We start from the raw sequence: 19,884 nt of genomic DNA, 5'->3' as shown, positions 1-19,884 counted from the left end.
ATCCAAAATGTGATGCCCCCATACGAGGACACACGACGTGAAAAAGGCCCTGCTCCTTACCCAGTTTATCTCAGTCATTATCAACGCCTGAATTTTGCAAGGGACAAAGTCCAGAATTCACTCTCTGGTGCATTTTGTGTGTTTTCAGTGTCTTTACAGCCCTGTAATGTATCAAAAAGAAATATTTTAAATCTAATGCGAAACTTTTGTTTTATTCCGTGCGAGTCCTCCCTTCTTGCTTTGCCATTTTTAAGCAAAGATTTTCCGATAGATTGCCTCTCTCTGTGAAGGGAAACTTGAGGAAAATAGCTTGCATGAGTGTGGCCATAACTAGTAAGGTTTTTTTCTTTTCTTGCCTCTGACCAACAGCAACACCCTGGCAGTTTTGCAATCGCTTTAAATCTCAGGCTTTAAAGTGTGTGAGGTTTTTGTTTACCAGCAGCCCTTTTGAAAACAAGGGAGGGCGATATTGGAGTAGCCTGGAGAGTCGGTGAAAGATAGCGCCATCAAGAATAAACCACAGACCACAACAGTAATTGCTTCAACTTCAACTTAAAAAAAAACACCCTGAAAAACAAATCTACAAAACCATCATCCATCATTTTCTCAACCACTTAATGACTGGAGCAGCAGAGGGTCTGGAGCTCAAATCCACATCTATGGCCAATTTAGAATCACCAATTAACTTACATGAGACATGCTTACATTATTTTCCCGAGTTATGCTGTGCCATTATGGCCCAAAAAAAAAAAAAAAAAAAAATCACTTCTTTTTTTTTTTAAGAATTGGGTATTAATTCTTGAATTATGTCAGTCACCACAGTTGCCTTTGCGACCACAAACTTTAATCAGCCTGAAGAAATTTCCCTAAGGAATTCAAAGAAGTGGAAGTTAGTCATAAAAACTGTTCAAACATAAATTGTACCCCAATGATGGCGCGAGATGAAGTTTAATGACAATTAAAACTCTGGTCAACCATGTGTGTATTGAATTTAATTGTATTTCCAGTAGTTGAACGTTTTTCACTCTGTTGGTTCAGCATCTCACCAAAGGACTCCCGAATGAGTCATTGGTGACTTTATAGTGTATGCAAAACTTCTCAAAGTCATGTCCTTAAGAAATGGGAAAAATCCAGCAAAGACCTGACACAGGGTCTGAGAGATGCATGTGGCCCTTCAGATGATCCATCTGCTGTTCACTGAAGCCTCATCAGAAATAATCTCAGTGGAAGGGCGGCTGTCAAGAAGCCATTCTTAAGGAAAGGAAACAGGGAGGAAAGGCTGAGGTCTGCCACATTACACAAGAACTGGACTGAAAATCAGTAACACAAATTTGTCAGCATGTACAGAAGACATCAGGAGAGAGGTACAACAGCGAGTCTCCGCAGCCATCTGTAAAACACGGTGAAGCCTCAGTCAGTGGTGTTGGAGGTCTTGTCAAAACAGATGGAATTATGACCCAGAAAAGTACCATCAAATCCTGATCCACCATGCAATACCATCTGGAAAGCATTTTTCAGCAGGACACTGCCAAAGCAGTAAAAATATCTGGATAGAAAAAACACGCAGTGGAACACCATCAGTCATGGATTGGCCTCCCCGGAGCCCGGACCTCAACATTATTGAAGCAGGGTGGGATCATCCTTACAGAACGGAACAAAAGGCAGAAAATATCCAAAGAAGAGCTTTGAAGATCCTCCAAGAAGCCTGGAGAACGATTCTTGAAGACTAAAAGCTTGTTAGAATATTTACTGTATTTCCATGGATGTTTGTAGATGTTTTACTAAATCACTGCACCCATTTAGCTACCAAAATATAAAGAAAGGAGGAGTGACTCATCTTTTGCACAATACTGTTTGTTAGCACCAAAAAGGAAACCAAGACTGCACTGCCACTGCCACTGCCACAGCAGCCTTGTTGAAAATCACTACTTTTATTTTTCCCCCTTTTTAAAAGCAGACAAACCCAAGACTGCACTGTGAATCCTGAGGGACCACAAATATTCTGACTGCTTGGGTCATATGTTACAGTTTCCTCTCAAATACTATGGCAACAATAAACATCCCATCATTACTATGAACGGGTGTCAGATTAACATGTACTACACCATCTCAATCCTCTTTATCATCACAGCTATCCCCATAGGCCTATCTAACAAGCAGGCCATCTGTATTTCCCTTTAAAAGTGAGATGAATGATGTTAATCAGCACACAGGAGCTCTGTGCATCCCTCAGCTCCACCTTGTCCTGCTGTAATAAAGCAGACTGCCTGCCTGAATAATTACTCTCATCTGTCTAAGTCATATGAGCACAGAGCAACTGGGAAAAGCAAAAAAAAAAAAAAAGCTTAGGCCAATGGCTTCTTTCTAGAAAACCATGAAACAAACAACAACTCAATTTTTGCACCTACGTTACACTTAATAACTCTCTATTTAAAAGAAAGTGTTTACAGGAATTGTTACAAAGGCTTTTATTCAGCTGAAAACATCTGGCGCTGTCTACACTAAACAGAATCTCTTTAAAACAGGACACTAAAACAGAGCCACAGCAAACTGAAACAGAGGCTAATAAGAATCTGAGTATGAAACACTAAAAAACTCAGAAATACAAACACAGTATGAATGAAAACAATTACAAACTTGATATTCTGATGAAGCCAGTATATATAATCGTTGTTTGTCCCTCTTTTAACGGTTAATTTAGCAGCATTTACTGCCTCTTTTATTCAAAACAAATAAAAAAAAAAAATTAATAATTCTTCCATTAATGGAGACAAATCCCATTTTAAGCACTAGCCTCTTCTTTCTCTAGCAATGTCTCTACCATCTTGGGTAAGAAAGCTTCCAGAAAATGAAAGAAGTCGTGAAAAACTCCCGTCTGGTCGCTGGTCGGCTCCAACTTGAGCACTGCCCTTGTGCTTTCCGTCCCTCCCAGCATCTGGGGCTGAACGCTAAACTCCAGGGGGTCCTTGAGCTCCGGCTCTTTTTCAATAATGCGAGCGGTGACCTGCGACTCCAATGCCACACAGCTGCCATCTGGCCTCAAGTCAGCATCTTTGATCAGTTCCCGTTTGACTTTTCTCCTGCCCGCCCAGACTATGTGTTTTTGCACACATATCCACGGAGGGAACTCAGCCTTGCCTCGTCTTGCCATTCTCGGCTTTTTACTTTGAGGCGACACCGAAGTATCGCTGCCAGAAGAGAGCGGCCTCTTGGCACCGACAGCGACTGCACTCACGGGGCTGGTTTCGTTTTGGGTTTCAGCACCGTCGAGGCTGTCGCTGAGTGACGATTTGACGGAAGCTTCGGTAGTTTCCATTTCCTCGGCAGCAACAGCCGAGTCCTCGCCAAATGCAGCATCTTTAGAGGGTGCAAGGTTACACTTGAGAATGTTCTTCAGCACTCCCTCCACAGCAGAGCAAACTCTCTGGAACCACAGCAGCCGGAAACTGTCTCCCGCCGTGTGCAGCTCATTGCACAGTTGTTCTGGGAGAGAGGCTGACTTGAACGGGATGCTGATGGTCAGCTGCTCCGTTTTGGATGGCTGGACTTCCCCATGTGGAGTAAATAAGCGCATGAGGCCCCATGATTTTCCCTTTGCGGATTTCTGCTGATACTGCAGGCTGCGGCAGTACTTCTCAGCCTCCTGGCACTCCCTCTGAAAGCTGTGCCGGCAGCGTTCATTCAGGTTTCCCGCTACGTTGTGGGAAAGCTCAAAGGGGTCCAAGAGATTTACGGGGCCCAGTTTGAGACGCTGCTGATGGGCCTTGGTGGGCTGGTCCTCTTGCAAACCATCATCCTCTTTATTTTGACTGAGGAAATCTGTGATTGGAAGTGCACGCCCCTCCCTAAGGGATATAACACTACTTGCAAAGTCAAACTTAGCGTAGAAGGAGAAGAAGCCAGCCAGCAGAGTGCCTGGATAAAGAAAAGACATGTAAAGAGAAAGACTGAGGGTCTGCTCGCCTGGTAGATTAGGTCACGTTTCAGACTTCTTTTTAGAGCACGAAAATCTCTGACTAATACGTTTCCTTCTTTATGTTTTAACTTACAGAGGTCCTGAGTGTTTGTGCTGGGGGGGATGGCAATAGGCTGACTGGGAAATGTGCAGTTCCAGCCTTCAATCTCACACTCTTCCTCCTCACCTGCAATCATGTTATTAATTATTAACAGAGATTAAACAGTATATAAGCTGAAGTTAATAGAAACTGTCATTTTAGTCAGCTTACAATACAAAACACATAGTTATAGTTCCCCAAACAGCAACCAATCCTCCAATCACAGTTCCAGAGGTCAGCAGTTTCTAAAGGCTTAACAGAAAAAGTGTGTTTCAACTTAGATTTAAAAACAGTTACAGCTGATGATTGCCTGAGGTCATTTGGGAGGTCGTTCCAGGGTTTTGGTCCAACCGCAGTTGAAATAAGGTTCAACCACAGGCTGATCAGGAGTGACTAAGAAGCAGACCTTAATGATCTTGAGGGAGTAGATGGAAGCAGCATGTCTACCACATATGCAAAGTGCAAGACCATCTAAGGCTTTATACTGGATTCTGTAATGTAAAGGGAGCCGGTGCAAGGCTGCTAACACTGGAGTAATGTGATCACCCTACAGTGCATTATATTCCTGCAGTTTATATGTAACAAAGGCATGCATAACACTTTCTGGATCAGGAGGATTTAAAAAAGTTTACTGAATAAAAGTACTATCTACTCCTTTTTTTTTTTATTTCAGGATTTTCCTGGTTACAGTTCATCACAACGAGGTGGAAGCCTTCTGTAGTGGCCTATATGGGTTATGGCAATGATAAAACTCTCACAAACACTTCAGATCAACCAATTTAGGACATGTTCGAACCCTCAATCTCTAAGGGAACGTTGATTAAACAGTGACTAAATCTACATCTAGTCTCACCAGTAGCAGTTTATAAAAGTAATATTGAGCAGAACTGATTTCAGCTTATTGGTGCTGCAGTTCTAGTTTCTCACGTGGCTGTTGGGAAAATTAATTACCCACCCCTACTGTGAACATTCACCTGTTATACTTCTCTCATTACTTGAACCAAAAAAATTCAAATGTGGATTCAAAAATGAGTAAAGAAAGCAACCAATGTCCAAAGAAACTGGACAAAGAAATGTTGCTTAAGAAAACTTTTTAAAAAATGACAAGAAAGTCTGGCTCCTTGGAAGCAATATGCAAAGAGATAGGGAGTGGCTCAAGACTTTTGCACATTACCGTACTTAGTGGGTTAAGTATACAAACTTGTTCGTGTGTGGCCCTGAGGTGTAGAGGCAATGCAGCACTTACAGGCCAAGTCTTTGAGTTGGTCCACTGTGGGGAGGACGGGAGGCTCACAGTTTTGCAAGAAGAAGATGATCAGCAGTGTCAGAGCGTAGTTGTTCAGAAGGGGACCGGCACCACTGGGATTACCTACACGCCACAATGTGACAGGATTACTGACAAGAAACGAATCAGAACATGATCACAAGTTTTTGTCGGGTTTGTCACCTGCTTGTTTACACGCCCCAGACTGACAGTGACTCGTGTAGCCATAATGTCATTACAGCTCACTAAACCCGAGTAACTGATGTCATCACGCTCCTCTAGTCGTGTTTCAAAAATAACCTAAAGAAAGCTGCTGTGACAGTTGGAACAGAGGAACTATGACTCAAGAGTGAAGGTAATTAGCATGAAGGTAATTAGTAGTCACAGTGAGCAATACTCTCATTAAGATTTTAATATCAGCAGACACAGCCAGTACAAGAAAAAAAGCTGTTCATGTAATCTTATTTTATCATAACAAGGCAATAAAATTGGAAAATCACTTTGCTCTGATGTCAGTGGACAGAAGAGGCAAGTGACGCTCTACTGACATCTGTTGGCCAGAAAATGAAATAACCACCTAAATCCACAGGTAACTAAAACACAATGATCTTGTTTTAGGTCACTGCATCTTACCAGCAAGCTGCTTCTGCTTGGCCCAGTAGCGTACGGTGTACACAAGAGGCCTCAGCCTTTCATCTACCCCTGAGCACAGCTGGAGGAAGCGGGTGTTCCTTACTGCTAGTCTAGTGAGGGATACAGCTGTTATTCTGACATTTAAAATAAAAACCGCTGATGATGCACAATATTACATTCATTTACTAACCTGTTGTTAATGGTGATGTCCCCCTGCAGGTTAAGCTCACGGTGATGGAATTTGACCACGGGGAGGCGAGCGCTGCTGACCACCTGGACTTTGTTCACGCTGGGCACGCAGCGTTTCAGGATCATTGCCACCAGGTCGAGAACGTCAGCGGGAGTGGCTGTGGACAGGTCGATATCGGATAGTATGGAGTCCTCAGAACGGCCATCATCTGACATGCCCTCCCCTGCCTGAAGAAAGAGGGAATTTGACCCACAGAGTCGTCTCTATAAAGTCACATTATATGATATTTTGGCACCAAACCTGTTCTGTGGTTGACTTGGCATGAGCCTGGAACACCTTGGTGTTTTCTAGGTCTAAGAAGAGGTCCAGGTCACAGGAATGGATGCCAAAAGTGTTGACAGATGAACCAAATGGTAGAATCTTGCTGTCTGCAAGCCGCCAATATATGGTCAGAAGTTAGAAAAACATTTTTTCATTATGTATGCAAGACATGTCTTGGTGTATTTACAAAGGTCACCTGGGAAAAACTCCACAAAAACCTCCTGCATGAGTTGAACCAGTAAGCTTCGGGCCTTCTTCTCGTTTTCTCCCAGCTGAAATCGCTCGACAATGTGCTGCATTTGTGCATTCACCTGAAGGGGAACACGAGGCAACACCGCAGTCCCTTTGTTAACAAAAATTCATGTTATAAGCTTGTCTAGTCTTCCTCTCAAAGGTCTATATTTTATATTATATATATATATATTAGAAGGTAAACTGTAAAGTGAAAGTAAACTAAAATTCAAGAATTTCAAGGCTCCACAAGCACACAGTCGCACACTTTCACAAACTTTAAAAGAGGATGCTTACAGACACCAACTGACACAAGTTGGGTTTGAGACAGTCGAGAACTTGTTGGAGGTTCTTGGGATCATTCTTCTTCTTGGGAATCAACTTGAACTCCTTCTTTTCCCGAGGTTTGACGCGCAGGTTCAGGCCTTTCAGTTTATGCTCAACACAGGACAGAGCAGCTTGTATGCTGTCTGTCTCAGTGAACTGCACGATGGCATACACGCCCTGCGAGTGCAGTGACATCACTATCAGATGACAAATTCAGCTTTAACAGGACTTAATGATTTTGGGTGCATGAGTACTGTGTGTTGTGTACAGCTGTCTGACCTTGTCTTTATCAATGATAACATCTGTGACTGCCCCAAACTGCTGAAAATACTCTGCTACATCAGTTTGGGAGACTTTGGGATTGATGCCACTGACGAACACACTGTGTTCTTCCTGGGTCTTCCTGGTGGCCCGCACGGTGCTCAGTGTCCGATGCTTCTTCCCTTTCACATGCTGATCCAAACTTGCCGCTGCAGGACATCGAAATATGAGCAATGCAGAACCAGGGAGAAAAGAACTCTTATGATACCATAGTTGAAAAGTCTTGAGTCACTCCTCATTTCTTTATATTTTGCTTGCAAAATTGGAAATAAGAGCAGGAATTTATTGAAAAATCTGCAAACATCCATTTTGCCGTATATGCTGCAAAATACAAACTTCACTGCACACCATGCTGAGATTTCGGTTTGTTAACAGCTCTTTCAGAATCAGCTTGTTGGTGCAAAACACTATTGTGCACTTATCGAACTGTGTTATCTTTGGCATTTTTCAAAGATTCAACTAAAGAAATGGGAACAAATTATGTGTTAGGCAGTGAATAACATATTTAAGTGCATAAAGATATAATTTAAAATGTTTCCTTTGCTAATTTGTTATGTGTAAACACAACCTTGTTCATCCCTGCTGGGGCTTTCCCATGATGCACTGTCTTTTCTTCGTTCATCTTTTGCCACTGTTTATAAACCACTCTGCATTTAATCATTAGTTATTATTAATCTCTACCTCTCATCCACACCTGTCTCTCTACCCTCAAACCCAACCACTGCCCCTCCCTGAGCCTGGTTCTGCCAGAGGTTTGTTCCTATTAAAAGGGAGATCATCTTTCCCACTTTCGCCAAGTGCTTGCTCGTTTTGGGAGGGAGGGAGGGGGGAAGGGAGGGTTGATTGTTGAGGTTTTCTCTCTATTGTTGTAGGGTCTTTACCTTACAATATAAAGCGCCTTGAAGCAGCTGTTTGTTGTGATTTGGTGCTACAGAAATATAACCAAAGAATTAACAAACAAAGCACATTCCCGTGAAAACGATCAGATACAAGAACTGGACTAAAAGTGGGTCAAAAAGGCAGCCGATGTCCAAAGAAAAACTTTGAAAGACCTTCAGAAAGCCTGGAGAACTATTTCCCGAAACCAAGTCTGGCTGCTTTGAAGCAAAAATATAAAGAATGAAGGGTGGCTCAAGACTCTTTAACAGCACTGTATAAAAACACAAATTACATCTGTGTAACGTTATGTGTGTTCACTGTTAAGCTGTGAAGCTAAGGAAAATATGGCAGATTTATGTAATGAATTAGTGGTGTGTGTGCAATAAATAAGTACGTCTTTATAATCTTGGTGGAGATGACGGCAACGTTAGTTATCTGGAAATTAGAAAAACTTTACTACAATCACTGGGACTTGTGGCTGAGTTAGCTTCCGTTACTTACTGTTTGGTAAATGGACGTTGCACAGCGTGCATTGAAACCCTCTCGGCGTCGTTTGTATGTCACTGTCCTCTGACATGATGTAAAGAATAAGATACAAAGATAACACATGAACTGAGGGAAGCACAAACACCGCCAGCCAAGTTTAGGCCAACAATCTTGCACACGCTCGTCTCAAATCTCCCTCCAGCGTCCACTCCGCGTTTGCTTTCGGTCCGTCACGAAATTCCGTCCGGGTTGATCTCATATATTTAATCGCAAAGTTCCCTTTAGTTCAGTAAACTGATTCTAGTGCAGCACCAACCGGAACAGGAAGTCTGTGGAATTCGAATTATAAGTGGACACCGAGGTCGCAGAAGACGATTTAATATCTTATTTTGATTTCAGTTGAGCTCCTTAAAACAGAGGTTGTGTATAAAAATAGTTCAATTTTTATTTTTGTTTGAGCCTTGAATTCTTTCACTTCTACTGCACCATAACCCTACTGCAGGATAGAGCCTAAATCAGTCTCTAAGGTAGTTCTAACTACAGCAGAGGTATTCAGGACATATTTAAATGTGACAACAGCCACAGCTGGTAAACATGCTGGACTTTGTTCTCACTGCCACCACCTCATCGTTATAAGCTCAGTGTTGTTTTCTTCTAAACTGATAATCCAGCAACCAGCTTCACCCAAAATGTAAATGCACCCAAAAGTGGATATGAAATAAATAAATAAAACCACACATCTTTCCAATGTAGGAAGAAAATGTAATAACCATTTTTTAAACCACAAATAATTTCAGAATCAGTAAAAAACATACAGCTTGACACCAAAATGATTAAAAACAAATTTCCTGCTGTACTGGGGAGAAAACTTTTGCACTCTATAAAACTACGAACTGCAAAGCATTACAATCTAAATTTAAAAAAAAAAAAAAGAAAATTACAAATACAAAATTATATTATCATGAAAAAAAAAGCAGTTGATGTGCATCTATTTGTTTGCCGATCTTCCTCGACGCGTTTTTGGCTGCATGTCAGCGTTTTTATTAGACTTGTTTGCAGGTTCCACTTTGCCAGCAGCCTTTGGGCCTCGCCCGGCTCTCTTAACAGGCTGACTGTCAAAAACTTTCTCTGAGAGATCCTCCTCTTCAGTTTTGTTGGCATCCTTTGACACATTTCTGCTTTCACTGTCAACTGTCGACCCTTTAGACTTCCGACCTCGCGCTGCCTTTACAGGTGTTGCCTTTGGAATCTCGAAGATTTCCAAGTCCGATTTCCACTTGACACATCTTTTGGGCAGTTTTGCATCGTTCTCAACAGCTTTGGGATGTTTCTGGTCACTGGTCACCGTTGGCTCATCTGTTGTGGCCTTTAATGCTGTCCGTCGTCCCTTTTTTGCTGGTTCTACTGAAGTTGAAGGAGGCTCTGACTCCAAAGCTGTGGATTCTTCTTTGGTCTCCTCAGAAGAAACAGCTGTACCTCGGCGGGCTCTCTTGGCTGGAACGGCTTGTGAAGTGTCACATTTAGCAGAAGCCCTCACCCCCTTCCCCCTGGTAGATTTCACGACTGGAGCAGGCGGTTCAGCATTTTTCTCCTCGGCATCCAGCTTGTGTTCAGGATTTTCAGCAGTAGCTTCAGCTTCTTCGGCAGATTCAGCCTTTTCTTGTTTTCCTCTCCTGCCCCGTTTGGGTTTGCTTGCGGAGCTGATAACAGGGACTTCTTGGACCTCAATGGAGTCCACAATCTCTGTGTCTTGTTTGGCTTTTCGCCCTCCTCTCCTGGGCTTTGTAGTCACACTAGCCTGTTCGCTTATCTGCACTGGTTCAGCAAGTGGTACTTCTGCCTTCTCTGAAACAACCATTTCACCAGTTTGGGCTTCTTCTGTTACTTCTACTTGCTCTTGCTCAGACTTTCTCGTTCTCCTTATTTTCCTAGCAGGCTCATCATCCATCTTTTCCTCATCCTGCTTGGCATTTCTTCCCCTCCTAACCCTGGCTGGAGGCTGAGACTGCTCTACTGGTGCCAGGTCAACCTTATCCTGTTTTGCCTGTCTCCCTCTCCGTGGTTTTCCAGCAGTGGGAAGAACAGGCTCCTGAGGATCAGCATTTTCCAAATGTTCACCACTTATCTTTTCTGGCTCAGCAAGTGTTTGTTTAGTTCTTCTACCTCTAAGTGGCTTCACGACGGCTTCTTCTGTCTGTGGTGCTGAATCCTTTTCTTGACTGGCATTTACCAGAGAGGTTTGGGCACTCTCAACATCAGTCGCCATTTGTGTTTCAATGGCAGGCTCTTTAGACCTTGCACTTCTGCCTCTTGATGTGTGTGTAGCTGCAGGTGGCGCAGTAGCTTCCGTTTTCTTCCCTCTTCTTCCTCTAACTGGAGCAGGTGCAATGGGATCTTCAGGAATCTCTGCTGCCTCTTGTTTAGCTTCAGGCTCTTCAGATTCCACCTGTTTTGCTCTTCTGCCTCGCACAGATTTCTTCTGAACTGAAGCTGGTGTCTGCACATGAGGTAAGCTTTCAGTCTGAGGTGCTAGGAGAACGGCTTCCGTGGCATCAGAGCATTTGTTTTCATCAGCACCGCCTGGCAACCTCTCAGGCTGGTCACTGCAGGCTACATTTGCATCTGATTTAAAAAAAAACAAAAATGAGAGAAAACAAGGGAGAAATGTTACATTTAAATGACCCTCAAATGACTAAGGATAAATGAAGTAACTTCAGAATTAGTTCAGTTATTAGTTTTGTTTTAAAAAAAGAAGGCTGGAGCTAAACAATTCAGTGACCCACAAAAAATAAAAAAAAATAAAAAATTAGTATACCTTGTGTAGCTTGGGGAACTTCTTCAGCGGCATTTTGTTGCTGTGGCACAGACTGTTCAGCTTGCTTAGCTTTTCTTCCTCGCTTGGGCGCAGCCTTCTCTACGGGTGTTGCACTTTCATTTGATTTTTCCTCAACATCAGCTGGCTGGCTCTGATCGCCCTCAGGTTCAGTGACAACTTCAGCTTGATCAGAGGACTTCTGGGCATTTCTACCTCTTTTCGGCTTAGGAGCAACTTTAGGAGACTGAGGGCGACTTTCTTGTATCAGCTCAGCATCCGTGCTTTCAGCGGTCTTTGCGTTCCTGCCTCTTGTTGTCTGCCTGACAGCAGGTGGTGCTGTAGCTTCAGTTTTCTTTCCTCGTCTTCCTCTGGATGGTGCAGGGATTACAGGGTCTTCAGTAGAGTCAGGCGCTTCCTGTTGATCCTGAGCTGCTTTGGATTCTACTGTTTTTGCCCTTCTGCCTCGCACAGATTTCTTCTTGTGGTCAAGATCTGTTGCAGTCGTATCTACTTTGGCAGCAGTCTTCACCTCAGGCTCTTCAACAAGTACTTTCAAATCGGCAGGTGCCTGAGAGACGGTTTCTGGGGAATCTGATGATTTACCATAAAAAAAAATAAAAAAAGGAGGAAGAAAAAAGTTACAGCTGTGTTTAAAGCTGATGTTGCATAGACTGGCATCAAGACAAACTTTCTACCGTGCATAGATGAGCATCTGATAATTTATTGTCATGTGACTCTGTATGGGTAAAATCAAATTTTATATACAAGGACAAGGAGACCATCCTGGTCCACACCCCCCAAAAACACATTAATTATTTAAGTTTTTATTAACACTAACCCACCTCTTATCACGTCTTCACCACAACCGAGAGACGCTTGATCTCCACCCTTTAAAAACAGATCAAAAAGAGCTCAGACAGATGTTCAGACTCCAGATGTAAGAGTGAAATGATGATAAAACAGCCTCCTCAGTGTGTGAGCACTTTGCATTCATGTTCAAACTCAAGTAAAATGTGTTTTTACATTCAAAATGCTTCCTTAATGTGAGAGATTAACAATCTTAACATTTCACCTCTTTTAGGCTATTAGTATAAATACTGATAAGAGTGTGTTTGCCTTCACCTCCTTTGTCTCTGGTTGCACTGTGGGCTCCTTCAGTGGCTCCTCCATAAGTTCTTTAAGTCCCTCGAAGTCCTCCACTGGAGCATTACCCCTCAGTCTTGGTGACTTCATGAGTCTCTTGATCCCGAAATTCACCTCAACAGGTTCACCTTTCTGTCTGGGAGTTCTCATGAGCCTCTTCACACCAACCATATCTTCAACAGGAGCAGTTTTCTCCTTGGGGGTCTTCATTATTCTCTTGATCCCGGTGAGGTGAACCACTGGAGAGCTCTTTGTTTTTGGAGTTTTCATGCCTTTTGTGTCAGATTCTTGCATCTGTGCTGGCGTCTGCAGAAGCTCCTTAACACCATCCAAACTCACATCACCACCCTCTGGGGCTTTGGGGGTCTTCAGAACTTTTCCTCGAAGGTCTTCAAGGGGTTCGGCCTTCTGTTTCGGAGTTCTGAAAATCCTCTTAACTCCAGTGAGGCACTCTTGCTGTTCAGGCTTCTGTTTGGGAGTCTTCAGGAGTTTCCCTCTGATGTCCTCTAAAGGTTCGGCCTTCTGTCTCGGAGTCTTCATGATCCTCTTGACTCCAGTGAGGCACTCGTGCTGTTCAAGCTTCTGTTTGGGAGTTTTCAACAGTTTTCCTCTCAAATCTTCAACAGGTTCAGCCTTCAGTTTTGGGGTCTTCATGATCCTTTTGACTCCGGTGAGAGAATCTGGTAATTCTGGCTTCTGTTTGGGAGTTGTTACAGAGGATGTCTGCAAATCCGTATTCTGCTGTTCGCTCAACTCTGACTGAATCTGACTGATGAAGCTGGATTCTTGATCTTCATCAAGGAGGCGTTGAACTGCCTCACTGTTGTATCTTCGGCCTTTTACTGCAGATGTAACACTCAGGGGAGACACCACCATTTCACCTGTAAATAAGTCACATTTTTGTTTATAACAATTTAATGTCCTAACCAGCTTATTTTGCCCATACAGAACTCAAAATCATTACTAATGGCAACATCTCAAATATACAACTTGCCTGGTTCCTCTGGCGTGTTCAGCACTGATGGCTCTATCACAGACGTGCTCTGACCTCCTGCTGGTGTCTTTGTGGCACTGCTGTCATTGAATAAAGACTTCTGCTTCCTCTCGTTTACAGGAGTTTTAAACATTTCAGAAATACCTGAAATCACCACGGACAATGTAAGAAGGCAAAAAAACTGAAGTCGTCAACAAATGTTCCCATCTGCTGTCACGGAAAAGAGGCGCTTACCAGTCAAGTCCTCATCCATTTTCAAGTTCTTTTTGAAGAGCACGACGTTGGTGATCACTCTCGGAGCAGCACCGGTTGGCTGTATGACGGTTTGCCTGTGTGCTCTACCCACAACGATGGTAGCGGGCGAGTCTGCATGTCCGGTGCTCACGTAGCCCTTCAGATTTCTGGCAGGTGTCTGAGATTTAGAAAGACAAGTAGATTTTATAAAGCTCATTATGTTAGACTCACAACATGAGACACAATAATACTTAAATTTCAGTACGCGCAAACACCGATGCACAACTGAATGACTTTCTTTGTTAAAGAGATCCAGTAAAAGTGAGTAAAATTTATTAAAGGCCAAAAAGAATAATTCTATTTTAATAGCTGGTACCTTTGGCTTGGGCACTGCTTTCTTCTTGGTCCTTTGGACAATGGTTTTTTTAGGTGGAGCAACAACTTGAGCCTTAGGTTGACCAAATTTCACAATGTGTGCCCAGGGATTGGAGACTGGATGGATGTGAGCAGAAAACAAACAAACAAACAAAAAAAAAAAAAAAAAAAAAAAAAAAAAAAGTGAAATCACACAATAAATCCTCATCTCACTGCATTGCCAAGATCATGGGATTTCTTTTTCTAAAATACAGTGATTACATAAAATAGTTATGTGGCTTTGAAAAATGAAATACATTTTATATTGTTTAGTGTGATAGTAAAGAAAATGAGAAAAATAAGTAGCTTTATGCTTTACTGAAATCATTCAGCTTTACACACACACAGTAATGACCTTGATTCTGACGGTTTTCTAATGCTGAGAACAAAAAGAGGATTTTTAACCCAACTAGCAGACATTTCAGGACTTTACATACCTTTGATAGATGCTCTTGAAATGCCACTTCTTCTGTGCATTTTTACTGCACTCTTTGCCGTACCTGGAGTCTTCCATGAGGTGCTTTTCCTCCCCATGTGAGTTTTAGGGGTGACGGTGGGTAAAAGCACCTGGTCAGTGGCCACGTCGGCTTCTGCTGTTGGAGAGGGTGTGCTGATGCGTGACACGGAGAAGCGCCCTTTGACTGTGGGGGTCTGAACTCCTGAACTGGTGAGAGTTTTAGCAGGTATAGCCACAAAAGCAGGAGCACTTTCCTGAGAAGTACCAGGCACTCCCAGGGACGCCCTTCTTTTGCCGGTAGGAACTTGTTTGTGGGGAATCTGCCCTGGGGTTGAAGCCCTGCGCTGAGTTTCCAGCTCTTTGTTGGTTTTAGGAGCTACCGCTTCGTTTTTAGAGGGAGATCTTCCTCTTGCAGGAGACGGGCTCTCGGATGTTGGTGACTTCTTTGCAGGAGATGCTGCCTTGGGAGACTTCTTCACAGAAGCTGACTTATTTGCAGGAGATGCTGCTTTAGGAGAAACAGACCTGGATTTGGGAGAATTCTTTGCAGGAGATGCTGCCTTGGGAGATGGGGACCTGGATTTGGGAGACTTCGTCACAGAAGCTGGAGTCTTAGGAGAACCAGTTTTGCTACTTCCTGACTTCTTAGGTGATGGTGTCCTTGTTTTTGCAGGACTTTTCACATTTCGGTTGTCCTGGTCCAACTCCTATGGAAAACAAGATATGTTTTAAATAAGAGTATATATCATTTTCCAAGTATATTGTCACTTAAAACTACCCACTTACTTTTAGCAAGCCAATGACGGATGCTCGTCTAAGGAGTGACTGCTTGGGTCTAAGGAGAGACAAGCTCCTCCGTGGAGTGGCCCCCCTTCGTAATGGAGAGTCAGGGGGCAACCGTTTGTCAAATAACTCTGGGCTGAGGTAACCTCCGAAGGAAACACGTTTCCTCTTTGTTTGCTGTGTGGGCAAGTCTTCACCAAGTTCTCCACTCTTGCGTTTTTTGGACATGTCTATCCCTAAGAAAATAAAATATGCACAAACATTATCATCAAGCTACCAGAATTAGACTATATTAAAATCACAAACAGTCATATCTAGAAAATTCCTAAATATTTTAATGAATTGTCCTGAAGGAAAAAAAAAATAAAAAATAAAAATAGCAGTAAGACCTTTTTTAGCTGAGTTTTTTGGTGATGCCCTCTGAAGATGCCCTGACTTGGGACTTGTCTTTGTTTTCTCTTCTTGGTCCTGAGTCACTGCAGGTGTTGCTTCCTTACTCCTCCTCCTCACAGGTGACTTGGGTGTTTGAGCAGTGATTTGCTCAATAACCTCACTTGCAGTAAACTTCTGGGGAGTTGTACCATTTCTCCTCTGAGGTGACGTTGTTTCAATCACGGCTCTGGGAGGTTCAACCATCTCAGTAGCCGGAACCTGCAATGGCTTCATTTGCTTCTTCACAGATCCTGGGGTCCCCCTGCTTAGACTTTCCGCTCCAGTTAGGACTTCACTCTTTTTAGGAGTGCTTTTTCTCTCTGTGAAAACAGCACAATTTTTTCTGACTGAATCGGGTTTTGGAGAGCAGAACCTTGAGGAAGGTGTTTCAAGCTGACTGGCAGAGGATTTCCGAGGAGTCTTGACATCCAGGGACTTTTTGATCATTTGATACAGGTCGCTGAAGGGGGAGTTGGTCTTGCCTTGTAGCAGGCCATCATCTGCCTTGGACTCCACCTCTCCAGTTTTCTCCAGGGATCGCTGGATGTTGTCATGGTTGGCTCCATCTTTCAGACAAGGCTCTTAAAACAAAATAAAAGAGACAATAAGTCAGCTTTTCATATCAGTTCAAGGAAGGCACACATACACACCATACACAGCTGTTTTAATTATTCAACACCATTTACAGCTTTGGAGACACTGATCTGTTTATTTTCAGATTTATTCAGTGAGTGTATGCCCCCTCAGACATAGCTAAAAATTATCATTTCATTCCATTTCATCATATAAATCTCACCTGTCGACAATCCTTTTTCAAAAAGGATTGTGTCACCCACTTGCTGGTCTTGAAGAACCTAGGAATAAGATACCCCCATTAGTAAAATAATCTAATTAATCAGAAGTATAAGCAACTTTCAGAAGATGTGGAAGGCTTAAATATCAGAGGAGATGAAAAAGAAAAGGAAAAATATAATTACTTTGAGGGTTTCAGTTTTGCCTCCGATGGCAGACCTCTTCTTTGGCGTTGGTGCCGGAGGGTACTCAAACCTGAAACGATTAACAGCAACAACACAGAAGACCCCGTTAAGTGTCACCACGGCAATGCTAACACTGAAACACCAAGGCCAGCCAGGACTGTCCACTGCACTCAGTATAAAGTATGTGCTCTTAAAATATATTGAACAGTTCAGATGATTCCAATCACACCCCCCCCCCCCCCCCCCCCCCCCCATTTTTCAGCAAGACATGTTCTCTCATTTTTATGTTTACATGAAAAGCTAAACACTAAATTCACCACAATCATTCCCACCTCAATTTGCATTTAGCAATAATAACCAACAACTCAATATCATCTTGATGCAGATGAAGTAGACTACAGTGGCCACGTGGATTTCACATCATGTGCCATTCTTGTGCTTAAGCGTTACATTCTGTTGTGTTAGTTGTTTCCTGACACCCCCTGATTTTGTGCAGGGTGAAATTCGGAGAATTAAATTTCCGTTCCATAAGGGATACCTTCTAGCAAATACAACTTGATTGCCTTTTACTTTAGTGTTTTGCTAATGGCATACGAAAAGGTTTCTTTTCACGCTCACCTGAAAGAACGGTCAATAATGGTTATAACATCTCCATGTTTCAAACGCTCAGACTGCTTCAAAACCTCTCCGTTGACACGCGTTGGATTTGCTGAGCTTAAATTGGTCAAAATGACCTGGAAAAGAGAAACAGAAAAATCCCCAAATCAACAATCAAAGCATCTTGAAACAGAAGTGCAGCTACCCGTTTACTTAAGACCGAGGTACATATTCCCCACAGCAATTATTCTTAAATAAATGCAAGTTAAGCCCATTAACTATGAACACCCCAGATGTCAGAGTTAAAGCGATCAGGCTCTGTATATGCTGTTACCTCTTTATTCTCATTCAAGTCAATCCTGCAATGCTCCTTGGAGACTTGAGGAAGCTGAATACGAATATCACAGTCAGGCTTCCTGTAAGGAAGCAAACAGAAAGGAGACATTCAGCATATTTACACCTAAGTGGGAGTTGATCATTTAAAAACTCATGAAGTGAGTTTGATGGTCCAAAACTGAAGTGGATTTGTCTGAGAGGTTTGATCTAACAATGCAAAGCCACCTGTATATGAGAACAAACATGCTTTCTCCATCAGCTTAGCACTAAAGTTTTTATAGCACACTGCAACCGCAACATGAGTTAAACTAATGTTGAATAAAGTGCATGTGTTTTTCTGCTGCACATGATGAGAGCTTACGCCTATGAACACTTCTGTAAGGAGGATTAAAGCCACAACAGAAAATCATGTGAACATGACGTGGTAAACACAGGTTATATCCACCAACCTTCCAAATAGACATGATGCCGTAAGAGGAAATTCAGTCCCATCTCCTCCACTCCTCTTCATTACGACAATCTTCCCGTGCAACGGCATTTTTTTCAACGTTACCTGGAAACATTGCGTAACACAAATGTCAGCCTAAACAGAGGCGAAAAGCGCCGCCAATTTCACTTTAAATGTTAAATAACATTTAAATATCCCAAACCCGAGAAAGAAGCCATTCAAAACACATTTTCTCGGCGTCAGCATCGCATTTATAGATAATAATGACATTTAGTTGGTTAAATTTAGTTCATGTCACATTTCATTTTAACTTTAGGCAGGATTAACGTAATCGTACCTTTGTATTATTACAACCCAAACCAACAGGACGCTGTTCCACAATAAGAGCGCTACCAAAAAATTTCCGACATCCCACGTGCAACGTCGCCTCGACTGTTAAGTTTTCCATCTTAAGAGAAATCCATATCTGCGCACATGTTTGAATATTATTTAAGACTAACTGCATTACAACGCAGGAAACGCTCTTCTTGGGTAAAAACGTGTAAGATTATAACGACAACGTTAAAAAAATACATTGCGCCATTCGTTGTATTACAAGACGGGATAAAATATAACATAACGGTAGTTTATACTGTCGTAGCCTTACCTGAAAGTCAATTTACAGTTGCGTCAAATCCTGGGGAAATCCATAAACAGACAAGGATGCAACAACGAGGACTTTTATTACAATGTCATATCAGCCTAAACCTTAAAACGATAATCTGCCATACCGACGACTACCTAACGTAAAGCAACCTTGGCCAGCGGTCCCTTGTTTGGCTGTCGCCAAGTCCGGAGAAGTCTTGTGATATCACTCCGCCAAGCTAGACGCACGAGGTTTCCCCACCAAAACTCGGACTGACTCGTGTTTTGTGATGTAGTACGTGTAGGATTTTGAGATACTACGTTTTTTACGCTCTGCGTGTTTGCTTGGATCACATTTGACTCGCATTTACATAAAAGGGACTATTTTGTTTACAAATTTGGCGGAACAATATCACATCTGTGAAGGGATAGGCATTTGAAAATATTTGAAATTCCGCGCGAAGGGTCGTGATTGGTTAAACGTCATCGTTTCGTTAAAAGAGGTGGAGCTTAATTAGTATTAGAGCCCTGTGAATGACCGATGGCTCCGGCAGATTTCAGTACAGACAGGCACTGGCTTTTCGATATGTCTTCACTGGTGTTATCCAAAGATTTAGAAAGTGGTTCGAGTTGATCTTTCAATAAGTTCAATTATAGACAGCTGGTTTATTTACACGGTGTGGTCATTTTTATGTTGCATGATATGCAGCATATTCAATCTACTTGAATATATACACGCATAAAAATAGTTACCTTTTACACATCAGCTATACAATGGTGGAAAACGTAGTTTACATAATCACAACAGACATTTATCATACACATTTTGATAATTTCACAATTATCAATACAAATTGATAAATTGTGTGCAATGCAATCCTTTCTAACTTCAAGTGCACATTTGTGTGCCTGAGCCTTGTGCA

General features: G+C 42.5%; 2 protein-coding genes across 3 annotated transcripts; both read right to left on the bottom strand.

Annotated features, from left to right (window-relative positions):
• Positions 1–2,373: 2,373 nt before the first annotated feature.
• tut1 (terminal uridylyl transferase 1, U6 snRNA-specific) lies at positions 2,374–8,943 on the bottom strand. Of its 2 annotated transcripts, XM_030755037.1 has the most exons (10): positions 8,723–8,943; positions 7,301–7,491; positions 6,992–7,198; positions 6,660–6,774; positions 6,443–6,570; positions 6,143–6,369; positions 5,953–6,062; positions 5,302–5,424; positions 4,050–4,142; positions 2,376–3,915 (listed from the first exon to the last, which is right to left on the bottom strand). In XM_030755037.1, exons 1-10 carry the CDS (start codon positions 8,796–8,798, stop codon positions 2,783–2,785), a joined length of 2,403 nt encoding a protein of 800 aa, XP_030610897.1. In that variant the 5' UTR covers positions 8,799–8,943; the 3' UTR covers positions 2,376–2,782. The 2 variants fall into 2 exon arrangements, with proteins under 2 accessions (XP_030610898.1, XP_030610897.1); XM_030755038.1 differs by lacking the exon at positions 8,723–8,943 and having other exon boundaries at positions 2,374–3,915; positions 6,992–7,218; positions 7,301–7,425.
• A 523-nt stretch (positions 8,944–9,466) lies between these two features.
• On the bottom strand, positions 9,467–19,192 carry mki67 (marker of proliferation Ki-67). The gene is made up of 16 exons (XM_030755929.1): positions 18,984–19,192; positions 18,339–18,442; positions 17,888–17,969; positions 17,575–17,690; positions 16,957–17,026; positions 16,776–16,833; positions 15,937–16,560; positions 15,551–15,783; positions 14,745–15,471; positions 14,270–14,385; positions 13,894–14,071; positions 13,660–13,803; positions 12,645–13,546; positions 12,365–12,410; positions 11,523–12,113; positions 9,467–11,329 (listed from the first exon to the last, which is right to left on the bottom strand). The coding sequence occupies exons 2-16, from the start codon at positions 18,425–18,427 to the stop codon at positions 9,696–9,698; spliced, it is 5,610 nt and encodes a 1,869-aa protein (XP_030611789.1). The 5' UTR covers positions 18,428–18,442; positions 18,984–19,192; the 3' UTR covers positions 9,467–9,695.
• Between the last annotated feature and the right edge of the window lie 692 nt (positions 19,193–19,884).

Source organism: Archocentrus centrarchus, chromosome 19 (genome assembly GCF_007364275.1).
Source record: "Archocentrus centrarchus isolate MPI-CPG fArcCen1 chromosome 19, fArcCen1, whole genome shotgun sequence".
NCBI classification, from domain to species: domain Eukaryota; kingdom Metazoa; phylum Chordata; class Actinopteri; order Cichliformes; family Cichlidae; genus Archocentrus; species Archocentrus centrarchus.
The sequence above is the reverse complement of the archived record's forward strand: the minus strand, read 5'-3'. Positions and strand labels throughout refer to the sequence as shown.